At 35.8% G+C, this 12,110-nt stretch overlaps 1 protein-coding gene across 4 annotated transcripts in view; it reads left to right on the top strand.

Annotated features, from left to right (window-relative positions):
• The window catches only part of HELQ (helicase, POLQ like), a 55,391-nt gene that overhangs the window by 14,887 nt on the left and 28,394 nt on the right, over nucleotides 1-12,110 (top strand). For all 4 annotated transcript variants that reach the window (XM_059066971.2, XM_067035962.1, XM_067035963.1 and 1 more), the window contains exons 9-11: nucleotides 1,032-1,271; nucleotides 4,212-4,353; nucleotides 4,737-4,841. In XM_059066971.2, coding sequence (XP_058922954.1) covers nucleotides 1,032-1,271; nucleotides 4,212-4,353; nucleotides 4,737-4,841 — 487 coding nt within the window. The remainder of the gene's footprint in view (nucleotides 1-1,031; nucleotides 1,272-4,211; nucleotides 4,354-4,736; nucleotides 4,842-12,110) is intronic.

Here is a 12,110-nt window from a genome sequence, read left to right as displayed (position 1 = left end):
TTCTAGTTCTTGCACTGATGACTCTTGACCACTTTCTTCCCAATTCTTCATTGTCTCCTGGCCTCCAATTTCTCAACTTCGTGTGAAATTACTGTCCTTGTGCAGTTAGCACCAGCCAGAGCTCTCTGTGCTTTCCGTGAAGCGTGCTAAAACAACATAGGGCTGTGTGTATTATATTTATATCTTGGACTATATTTGTTTGCTACTGGTATTCAGAAGTTGTTGCTTTGTAGTCAGTTAGTAGTTAGTTGTACTTAGTCTTTCTTTCCTTTTTTTCTTTTCTAGAAGGGAATTTAAAATAATAGGTGCTTCTAGGTAAGAAGACATTGTAGTATATTACTGAGCCTTCTAAAATGCTAGAGTTTAGACAGTGTTTTACATGTAATTCATATGATTTAATAATATATGTTTTCATCCTCATAGAAGAAAATTTATGACTTAAAACAAATCATCTTCACTAAAGATATATGTTCTTGTGAAAAAATAATTGTAACATCTAGAGCAGGGGTCTCAACCTGGAGTTCATATATTCATAGGAGGGTACAGGATTGAACTTCAGGAAGTCCATGAATTCTTGAAATTATATGCAAAGTGTTGTATTTATGTGAATATTTTTTTCCACCGCTGCGGCCTCTCCCGCCGTGGAGCACAGGCTCCGGACGCGCAGGCCCAGCGGCCATGGCCCACGGGCCCAGCCGCTCCGCGGCATGCGGGATCCTCCCGGACCGGCGCACGAACCCGTGTCCCCTGCATCGGCAGGCAGACCCCCAACCACTGCGCCACCAGGGAAGCCCTTTCCTTAGTTTTAAGCAGCTTTTCACAGGGCTCTGTGATCCACAAAAAGGTTCAGAGAAACTGCCTAATAGCTAATGAAGTCAAATCAAAATTCTAAGAACATTCTATTTATTTATATCAATAAAAGTATTAAGTTCTTTTAAAAAAAGAATGTTTACATGCACCTACTGAAATTAAAATTTTAGGTACTGTGTCACTGTAAGATCAAGGGTTCATGTCTAACATCTTTTTCCCAGGGAATATCTGAAACACAAAGAGAAAGAAAAACATGAGGTGATTAAGAACTTGAAGAATATCAGCAGTGGCAACCTGTGTCCTGTTTTAAAGCACACCATCCCATTTGGAGTTGCTTATCACCATAGTGGTTTAACGAGTGATGAAAGGAAGCTCTTGGAGGAGGCCTACTCCGCAGGAGTTCTCTGCCTTTTTACCTGCACATCCACCCTAGCAGCAGGTGTTAACCTACCAGCTCGAAGGTAAGATATAAGTCATTGTTGGCCGATCTCAAAACTTTCCAGTTCCTAGTTGCCAACCGTTTTTTTATTGTTTTATTCTTTCTCAGTAGTGGGTGAGAATTTATCAAATGTTTTTTTCAGCATTTGCTGAGTTGATTGTTTGGTTTATTTACTTTAATATTTTAATGAAAAATAACACTAGTAGATTTCTTGCTGTTAGAATTCCTTCTTTTTTTGTGACTCTCCCTATCTGGTTTTGATGTTATGGTTCATTATCCTGGTTGTGTAGAAACAGTTGGCAAGCTTTTGATCGTTTTTTATGATCTGGAAGAGTTTATTTCACAGAGATTTCCTTGAAAGTTTAGAGAACTCATCCATAAAGACTTTTGAATCTAGTATCTTTTTTTAAAAGAGTAGGTCCTTAATTATCTTTTTGGTTATTACCAGTATAATTGATTTCTACTCTTTGTCATTTGTGACATTTTTTCAAATAAATGGTCAGTTTTTATAAATCATCCATGAGATTTAAAAAAATATGTATTTTCTGTTGGGTATATAGCTCAATATATAACAGTTATTAATCATCAGCTCCTCCTTTTTCTTTGTGATTCTTTGATTTGTCAATTTCAGAGTCTCCCACTGTAATTATGGAGTTGTCAACTTCTCCTTTTTACATTTTTAAAAGTTCTTGCTTTGTATTTCAAAACTAGGTATATAAAGGTTTACTGCAAATATCTTATTGCTGAATTATACCTTTTATGAATAGAATACCTCCTTGTTTTCCTCATTTAGTGATTTTATTTTGAATACTGGGACTACATTTTTTGCCAAGTATATTTTTTTCTATTATTTTCAGACTCTGTCACTGGTTAAGTTTTCTGTTTTTTCAGACAATTGTTGAAATAAAGAAGGAAGTTATGTATCCTATTTCTCTTATTTCAATGGTTACTCTTAAATTGTTTAACCGCTGTAAAACTGTTAAAAAAACGCAACTGTGTTTTTCTATCATTTTAGAATTAATCAATAACTATATCGTCTGCTGAACATAACAAGAGTCTTAGCATTTGTGTATTTTTCTACACTGCCTCATGTATTGTTGCAGTTACCTGGAATTTTAGTTCTAGATTTTAAATTTTCTTTCATCTTATAATCAATAGTTATTTAAACTTACCTGTAAATTATACTTTTTTTTTTTTGCCTATCACTGCCTCTTGTGTCTCACATCTTCCTTCTATGATCCATTTTTTATTTTGCCATCCTTGGGTAATTATTTTTTAAATGCTGCATTGGGAGTAAAAATTTGGGGATCTTTGAGTAGCTGAAGGTGTCTTTATTTTAGACTCGCACTTGAACACCTTGCTAGGAACAGAATTCTAGGTTCAGTTTTTTTTCTTTGGGGCCCTTGTAGTATTCTTCCATGTCTTTTAGGAGCTAGTGTTGGTCATTTTTGTTTTTGCATGGGCTTGCTGTCTTTCCCTTTCCAGAAGCTTTTAGACCTTTCTCTTTAACCTTAACATTTCGTTGTAGTGTATAATAATAATTACAGTTATTACAAACCCACACTCATGTCATAACAGCTTTACATGTGTTGACTTAATAGATCCTCACAACAGCTCTGTGAGGAAGGTCGTATTTTATTATCCACGTTTTATAGAAGGGAAAACTGAGGCACTGAATAATGAAGTAACTTACCCAACTTCACGGCCAACAAATGAGTTTCAAAGCCAAGGTTTGAAACTCAAGAAACTGAGAAATCTAATTCTGCAATCCTAACTCTCCCTGTTTAGCTACTTATTATTCATAGGGGTAGCCCTTTGGTACATGCTTTCAATCTAAAGTTTTATGCCTTTCTTCATCTTAGAGTAATTTTTTTCAGTTATTTTATTATTTCTTATCTTCTGTTATCTCTTCTCTGCTTTTGTAACTTCAGTTAGATAGTTGAAGCCTCTTAAATTGAGCTTTCATGTCTTAATTTTTCTTACACATTTTTCAATCTATATGAGCTATGTGATTTCTTCACCTTTACTTTCTACATAACAAAATCAGTTTTTAACTGTATTCCATTAACTGTTTCATTCATTATTCAGTTCTATTAAATTATTTAAATTAATTTGTTTTAATTTCTAAGAACTCTCTTTTATTGTCCTTTCTTTGTAACAGTCTGCTCTCATAGTGTGAATACAATACCCTTTAGAATTCTCTGGATACTAATTAGAATTTTTTTAAGTTCTTTTCTGTTCTACATGTTATCTGCTTCTGTCAGACATTTTTTCTGTATGTTCTTATTGTTTTCCTTTTATGTCATTAGTTTTCTTCATGTATTTGGTAATCTTGGCTGTCCGTTGAGATTTATAAATAAAGAGGTAGGCTGATTGTTTTACATAAATGACAGGTTTTCTCTTACCTTTGAATAGGAAAGCTGGCTACAAACTTCTGTATATGTGAACAAGATTGAAATCACCATGTTTGTAGGTCAAAATCAGTTGAAATCTGCAATTTTATGTTGACAGTATTGTAAGCTCTTAAATGAATATGCATATGTTGGTGGTCCATGGTCAGATTTTTCATTTATGGAGTACCAGATCAAAACTATTTTGAGATTATTGCTCTAGTGGATTGACCATATGTTTTACAGCTAAGCAGACTTAAGTTCAAGTTATGGTTCTGATAATTACTAATTTTGTGAGTTTTGCTAAATGACTTAACATGTATATATATGCTTTAGTTAGCTCCTTTGTAAATAAGTAAGTAAGAATATTATCACCAAGAGTTTTGTTAGATTACAAATAATGTACATAAAGCCTAGGACATCATAGATTCTTGGTAAACAGTAGTTGCCTATTATTTTGAGTTAATATGTTATTAAATTTAATATCACATAAATATAATGAAAACTTTAAAAAATAGATGTTATTGCTATAGATGTAGTACCACTTTTAATTAATTTTATCAATTCCGTAGAGTTATTTTAAGAGCCCCCTATGTTGCTAAAGAATTTTTAAAGAGGAATCAATATAAACAGATGATTGGCAGGGCTGGCCGTGCTGGAATAGATTCTACTGGGGAAAGTATCCTTATATTGCAAGAAAAAGACAAGAAACAGGTAATAATCTGGTGGATGGTTGGTCATTTTGTTGTCTTTTCTTGGACTTTGGTCTAGCCCTTTTATGAGACTGTCTTTTAAAAATTAATTATTAATATTCCTTTAAATAATGTTTCCTTCTCTCCCATGATTAAGAATTAGAAAGAGTAGTTCAAATACTTTTGTATTTCAGGCAAACAATGAAAAGTATTTTCCTTATTTATCGTCTTCCATTTTCATGAGAACATCTGCTAAATTCTTATTTTTTTGTCTTTATGTTTTTTATCTCCCCCAGCCTTCACACAATCTATGCAAAATATAAAATTTATATGGAACACCATTTATTTTTTATAATAATGCAAAACATAAATTTATTTTTTATAATAACGCTTTAACTCTTGTAGGTATTGGAGTTAATAAGCAGACCATTGGAAAATTGTTATAGCCAACTTGTTCAAGAATTCACCAAGGGAATCCAAACTTTGTTTCTCTCTTTGATTGGTTTGAAGGTATTTTTTAATATTTTTATATCTTATTGCTATTACCTGAGATAATGGAAGTTAAAAAGTTTTGAAAACTACAAAGTATGAAAAAAATGTTAACTTCTAATCTAATGTGGAAAAGAACAGTCTGTGACATGATAAATCTGAGTCTGGATTTATATGTGCATTTTTAATCCTTTGAATTATAAAGAATGTGAAAAATCAACAAATCATAACTGGGTATCCATAACAAGTAAGAAACTTTGGTGGATACTATGGGGGATAGAAGGAGCTCTAAAGACATGGATCCTGATGTGGGATAATCCAGCATCTCTGCCATTGTTAAGAATAAGGTTCATTGTAGTCCTGTGACCATAAACATTTGTCAGATCAGTATAGCCTTTATCAGGCAGAAAATTTTAAAAAAAGTTGGGTGGGGCATAATGGGAAAACAGTCTTTTTTTCCTAAGATTAGAAAGTAGCGCTCTTTTTTAGGATAGCTCTTGAGCTAAACCTTTTTTTTTAGGGTTATCCTTAAGTAAATTTCCACTTTGTGCCCAAGTCACTCAGCCCGAAAGTGGCAAAGCCAGGGTTTGAATTCAACTTTCTCTAACGACAAAACCAATGTTCTTAACCTGTCATGCAGTCTCTCTTCATCAACCTGAATGGTTTAAGTGAAAATCCAAAATTTAATTGACAAATAAAAGATATCATGAGACAGGTGTTGATTACCTTGCAGATGAATGGTGTAATGTTGCAGTATCCCCTGGCCATTTACAAGAGTGAAAGACTACAAGAAAGAATAGGAGTTAATGTTGGGTATTGAAGGAGATAGAGGTTTTAGATAAGCAGAGGGAAGGAATGAGCCATTCCAGGTACTTAAAATAGAATGAAAGATGAGAAACTTTAAGATGATGTGGGGTAACAGTCAATAGATATTATAGCTGTAGAGGAGGGCGGAAGATACCAAAGAGTAAAGGGTTGGGTGGAAAAAGTTGGGGCAGAGTGTGTGCTGTAGATTGGGGAAGACATGAGAGAGTGCTTAAATAGTAGACTCAAGAGTTGTAACACAGTCACTTATCAGTGGAGAAATAGTCAAAGTGTTCTGTGATCGTTTCGAGCAAGGGCTCTGATATCACACATATCTGTGTCTGGGTCACTGCTCTGTCTCTTGTTATCCTGTATAAATTACTAACTCTCTCTTAAACCTCACTCAGTTGCCTTATCTGTAAAATGGGAAGAATAGTATGCAGAAGTATTGAAAGGCTAGTTTGGAAGCAACTGTAGTAATCCATGTATAATGTAATAAAGACCTGCAGTTGGAGGGTTGCCAAGGATTTAATAAAGAAGGGAAAGAGATCATGAAGATCAGTGAGTCTTATTACATTTATATATTGAATAAGGTAACAGAGAATTCGTGATTAAGGTCATTCAGTGTGTTCTGTTTAGATGAGATTATAATGCAGGTTCCTGCCTTGCTGGCCTGTACTCTTTCCAGTATGCCATTGTGTATGTGGAACATTCACTAAGTGCCCTTGAAAACTCACCAAAATAGGCCATATTCTGGGCCATAAAATAAGTATCAATAAATTTAAAGGATTGAAATCATATAAAGAATGGTATCTAAATGACAACAAAATTATAGTATACATCAATAATACAAAGGTAGGGATTTCTCTGGTGGTCCAGTGGTTAAGAATCCACCTTTCAGTGCAAAGGATGTGGGTTCGATCCCTGGTCGGGAAACTAAGATCCCACATGCCTCAGGGCAGCTAAGCCCTTGTGCTGCAACTGGGACCCGATGCAGCCAAATAAATAAATATTTTTTAAAAAATAAATAATAGAAAGGTATCAGGAAAATACCAAAATATTTGAAAATTAAACAGCATACTTTTATGGTCAAAGTAGAAATCACAAGGAAAATTAGAAAATATCTTGAATGGAATGAAGATGAAAACAAATATATCAAAATTAGTGGCAGGCAGCTAAAGAAGTGCTTAAGGGGACATTTATAGCTTTAAATGCTTATTAAAATTCAAGGAGGATCCAAAGTCAGTGATCTAAGTTTCACCATAGGAAGCTAAAACAAAACAAAACAAAAAGCCCCAAAGTAAGTAAAAGGAAGGAAATGATAGCAGATAAAAGCAGAAATCAATGACAAAAAATAGACAAACAAGAGAAAAAATTAATGAAACCATAAGCTAGTTCTTTGAAAAGATCAGTAAGATTATTGATTGAATTGATCAGAAGAAAAAGAGAGTATGCATGAATCACCAGTATCAGGAATGAAAGGAAGGTCATCACTGGATATCCCAGAGATAGTAAAGGTAGTAAGGAATTACCCTTGAATAGCTGTATCCTTGAATACTGAAAAATGAATTCAACAACTTGGATGAAATGGGAGAAATTCTTTTTTTTTTTTAATTTATTTATTTATTTATTTTTGGCTGTGTTGGGTCTTCATTGCTGTGCACAAGCTTTCTCTAGTTGTGGCAAGCAGGGGCTACTCTTCATTGAGGTGCACAGGCTTCTCATTGCTGTGGCTTCTCTTGTGGAGCACTAGGCACACATGCTTCAGTAGTTGTGGCATGTGGGTTCAGTAGTTATGGCTCACGGGCTCTAGAGCAAGGCTCAGTAGTTGTGGCACACAGGCTTAGTTACTCTGTGGCATATGGGATCTTCCCAGAACCAGGGCTTGAACCCATGTCCCCTGCACTGGCAGGCAGATTCTTAACCACTGCACCACCAGGGAAGTCCAGTGGGGAAAATTCTTGAAAGACACAGTTCCCGAAATTGACTGAAGAAATTAAAATAGTTCTATATTTATTAAGAAATTGAATTTATAATTTAAAACTTTCCCACAAAGAAAACTCTAGGCCCAACTGACTTCACTGGTGAGTTCTAACAAACATTTAAAGGAGAAATAATGTCAGTCATACACACATTCTTTCAGAAAGTAGAGGAAGATGGAATACTGCTCATCTTATCTTATGAGACCAGCATTATGCTGATACCAAAACCAGACAAAGATATTACAAGAAGAGAAAACTACACGCCAATGTTTCTGGTAAACATACATATAAAAACCCATATCAAAGTACTAGTAATACAACAATACATTATTAGAACAATATACCATGATCAATCAGAATTTATTCCAATAATGCAAAGTTGGTTTAACATTCAAAGTTCATCAGTGTATTGATAATTATCCATCTGACAGAACTCAACACTCATTCATGATAAAAACTCAACATACTAGGAGTAGAAAAGAACTTCTTCAATCTGATAAAGCTTGTTTATTTAAAAAAAAAAGAAAAAGAAAGAAACTACAGGTAATGTCACACTTAATGGTGAAAAACTAAATGTTTTTTCCCCTAAGATCAGGAAAAGAAATCTGCTCTCACCCTACTAATCAACATATATCAGAACTTATAGCCAATACAATAAGACAGGAAGAAAAAATAAAGAAAACAGATTAGAAAGGAAGGAGTAAAACTATCTTATTTGCTGATGGCATTGAGTTCAAGAAAAATCCAAAGTAACGTACAAAAAAACTAGAGTGTTATTAGTGGTGTCACAGGATACAAGGTCAGTGTACAAAACTCAATTATATTTCTATATACTCACTGCAAATAATTGGGAAAACAATTCCATTTACAATAAATTTTAAAAAACATGAAATACTTAGGGATAAATTTAACTAATATGTGTCAGACCTATACACTGAAAACTATGAAACACTGCTGAGAGAAATTAAAGAATACCTAAATAAATGGAGAGAGATAGCATGTTCATGAATTGGAACACTCACTTTTGTTCAGATGTTACTTCCCAAATTGGCCTATAAGTTTAGTGCAATCCCAATCAAAATCCCAACAGGTTTTTTTGTAGAAATTTCACACTGATACTAGAATTTATTTGGAAATGCAAAGGAATAGAATAGCCAAAAATAGTTTTGTAAAAGAACTTGACTTCAAGACTTACTGTAAAGCTTCAATAATAAAGACAGTGTGATATTGGTGCAAAGATTGACATATAGACCAATAGATCAGTAAGTCCAGAATTAGACCCATATATGATCAGTTCATTTTCAACAAAGGTGCCAAGGTATTTAAATGGAGAAAGGATTTTTTTTCAATAAATGGTGCTGAAACAAGTAGATATCCAGATGGAACAACCACAAACAAATTAACCCCAACACTTACCTCACACTGTCCAAAAAAATTAACTCAAAATGGATCATAGACCTAGACATAAAAGCTAAAATAAAACTTCTAGAAGAAAATCTAGGAAAAAAATTTTGTTACCTTGGGGTAGGCAAAGATTTCTTACATGGGAAACAAAAACCATAAACCATGAAAGAAAAAAATCAATTTAATAGGCTTCATCATAATTTTAAAATTTTCTTCAAAAGACCCTGCTTAACAAATGGAAAGACAGGGGGAAATATTTATACATCTGACAAATATGAGTATGTTATGAGTGAGGACTCCACAAAAGGCAGTGGAATTAGGAGGGAATTGGGACTTCATTGCACTCCCTGTGCACTGAGACCAGTGCACTCATGTACAGGAATCCTGGGGGGACTGACTTGGCCACAAAGGTCTGGTTTTATGGGCCTGGCAATGCAACCACTGTATTCTGTTTTAACAATTGAAGTACAGCAGCAAGAAGTCCAGGCAGAGTCAGCTCAGGAGATTAGCCTATAGGCAGCTGTCGTCTCAAGCCTGCCCATAGGAGGCTACTGGGCCCCATCCTGAGGAGGACAGGCCATCAGGGTTCCTCCTACTCCTTGGGGTAGGGCTTCACAACAGAGCTCTAGTTGTGGAAGGAGGCTGGAATTACAGACCGGGTGGAGAAATGGGAAAATCTTTAGAGTTAGAACTGAAGCAGAAGTCAAGTCCTCTGGACAGGAACAACCAGGTGGGATAGGGGTGAGAGGCAAGAAGGGCAGTGTGAGGTCAGGAGGCAGGAAGTAGAGGTGGGCATCCCTGGAGAGACTAGGTCCAGGGTTTGGTGGAAGAGATGGAAACTCCAGGAATTAATAAGAGATCATAACTGTTGTTGAGCCATGGGATACAGGGAGCCTCCAATGATTGTTTCTCACAACTATGTTTCAGATGCTCTGCTAGACACTTCATATGTTTTATCTCTGATCTTTGCATACCTTTGAATAAAGTAACATAACTGTGCTTTCACAAAAAAAGAATCCAAGGCAAAAAGGGAGGTTACCTAGGCTGCTTGCACACTCTGGTGCATGCTACTGCGGTCTTGCCTGGATCACTGTAACGGTCTCCCAGTTGGTCTCTTTGCATTCACTCTGTCTGCCCTGCCTTCCCACATCCCCTCCAAGTAATTCTTCAATAGAATGATCTTCACAAAATATAAAATCCGCATGTGTCACCCCCTTCTGCTTAAAATTTGTCACTGGTGGTTTCCCATTGCTGTTAGGATTGAGCCCAAATTGCTTATCATGGTCTACTGTGGTAGATTTGGCCTCTGCCTGTCTCTTCATCCTCATCTCTCACCAGCCTTCGTACACTCTGTACTCAGACATACTGGCCTTCTATTACATTTCTCAAACATTCTATACTTGCTCCTACTGCAGTGTTCCGTAAGCTTGGGAATCGCCCTTCTTACCTCCCCGTCTCCAGTTTCACCCTCACTTAACGGTCAGACTTTCACTTAACTCCCACTTAACAGTCAGACTTTCACTTCACCACCACTTCCTCAGGGAACCCTTCCTTTGCCACTGAGCCCAGTCAGTCTATTGTATGCTCTGTAGAAACACATTTCTTTCCCTTAATAGCACCTATCAGTTTGTAGTTGTATTCTTGTTAGTGCCATTATTTGGCTAATAACTTTACCCCAGTGGAATGAATGTAAGCCCTGTGACAGCAGGATCCACATTTATTCTCATTTATCACTGAATTCCAGTGACTAGCACAGTGCCTGGTATGTGTTTGGCATTTGGTAAACACTGGAATTAATGAATGGGTTGACTTTGGAGTTGGTCATGGCTGAACTTGCAGGTTGAGGCAACAGTGAAGAACCCAGCTTTGAGAAGCCAAAAGCAGAGGCTGTACCAGTGGGTTTAAACCATTATGTCTAAAAGTTTTCACAGAGGGCTAGAAAGGTAACCTGTTGGTCACCAGAAGGATCAAGTAAAGGGTTTTGCTTGTTTGTTTCCTCCCACGGTTAACTAATCGGCCAACCAAACAGCAATATAGAAACTAAGTATGTTGATAATCTACAAACTGAGTATCTTAAAAGTACAATTTGGCCTGAATGAATATATATATATATATATATATATATATATATATATATATATATATATTAAGAATGATTTTTGGGCTTCCCTGGTGGCGCCTGCCGATGCAGGGGACACGGACTCGTGCCCTGGTCCGGGAAGATCCCACATGCCGCGGAGCGGCTGGGCCCGTGAACCATGGCCGCTGAGCCTGCGCGTCCGGAGCCTGTGCTCCGCAACAGGAGAGAGGAGAGGCCACAACAGTGAGAGGCCCATGTACCAAAAAAAAAAAAAAAAAGAATGATTTTTATTAAAAAGAGAAACAATAGGAAATGTCTGTACTCCATATTATTTTCTGTTATCGCTTATAATGGTTTAATATGAAATTAATAGTTAAGTTTTCCAGTTGAAATATCGTCAGAGTTGTGAGAGAGAGATATGCTTATTGATTGACTATTTTAGTATAACTTGCTGATTGCATTGAAATTGGCTAATATAAATTATTCTAATTCAGAGACAGCTCTACATCTGAATACCAAGTGGTGAGTTAAGTATTACTTATGATTGCCATTATACGTTTTAAATAGTGAGTAAGTGGAGAGAAAAAAAAAGGCAGCAAAAGAACAGGAAAAGGAGACGGGAATGAGAGAGACAAAAAGCAGTAAAAAACTGCTGTCTATTTTTAGGTAATATGTCAGGGAAAGTATTGCCTGATCCTGTTTTAGTGGAGGCTTTCAGTTGTGTTTTCCATGGTTTTTTTTTTTAATACAATTTTAAAAGCTAGAGAATGTTTTCACATGTTGCTGGAAAGGGGTGGAGGAAGGATTTCTGAAGGAGGCTGAGTGGGAATTAGTGATAAATTGAGAAGTAAACAGAGAGCACAGCTTTGGAGGTATTGTGAAAAATCGTTCAAAAACTTAAGGGGTTTTTGAATGAGAAATATGTAGGTGTTTTCATTAAAAGTATGAATGTGATAACTATCTTCTCCCTTAAATTTTTTTTCTTGTGATTTTAAAATGTTATAAAATTACATTTATGCA

The sequence above is a fragment of the Kogia breviceps genome, chromosome 6 (genome assembly GCF_026419965.1).
Source record: "Kogia breviceps isolate mKogBre1 chromosome 6, mKogBre1 haplotype 1, whole genome shotgun sequence".
Lineage (NCBI taxonomy): Eukaryota > Metazoa > Chordata > Mammalia > Artiodactyla > Physeteridae > Kogia > Kogia breviceps.
Note: the sequence above shows the minus strand (reverse complement) of the source record. Positions and strands in the feature narration are given on the sequence as shown.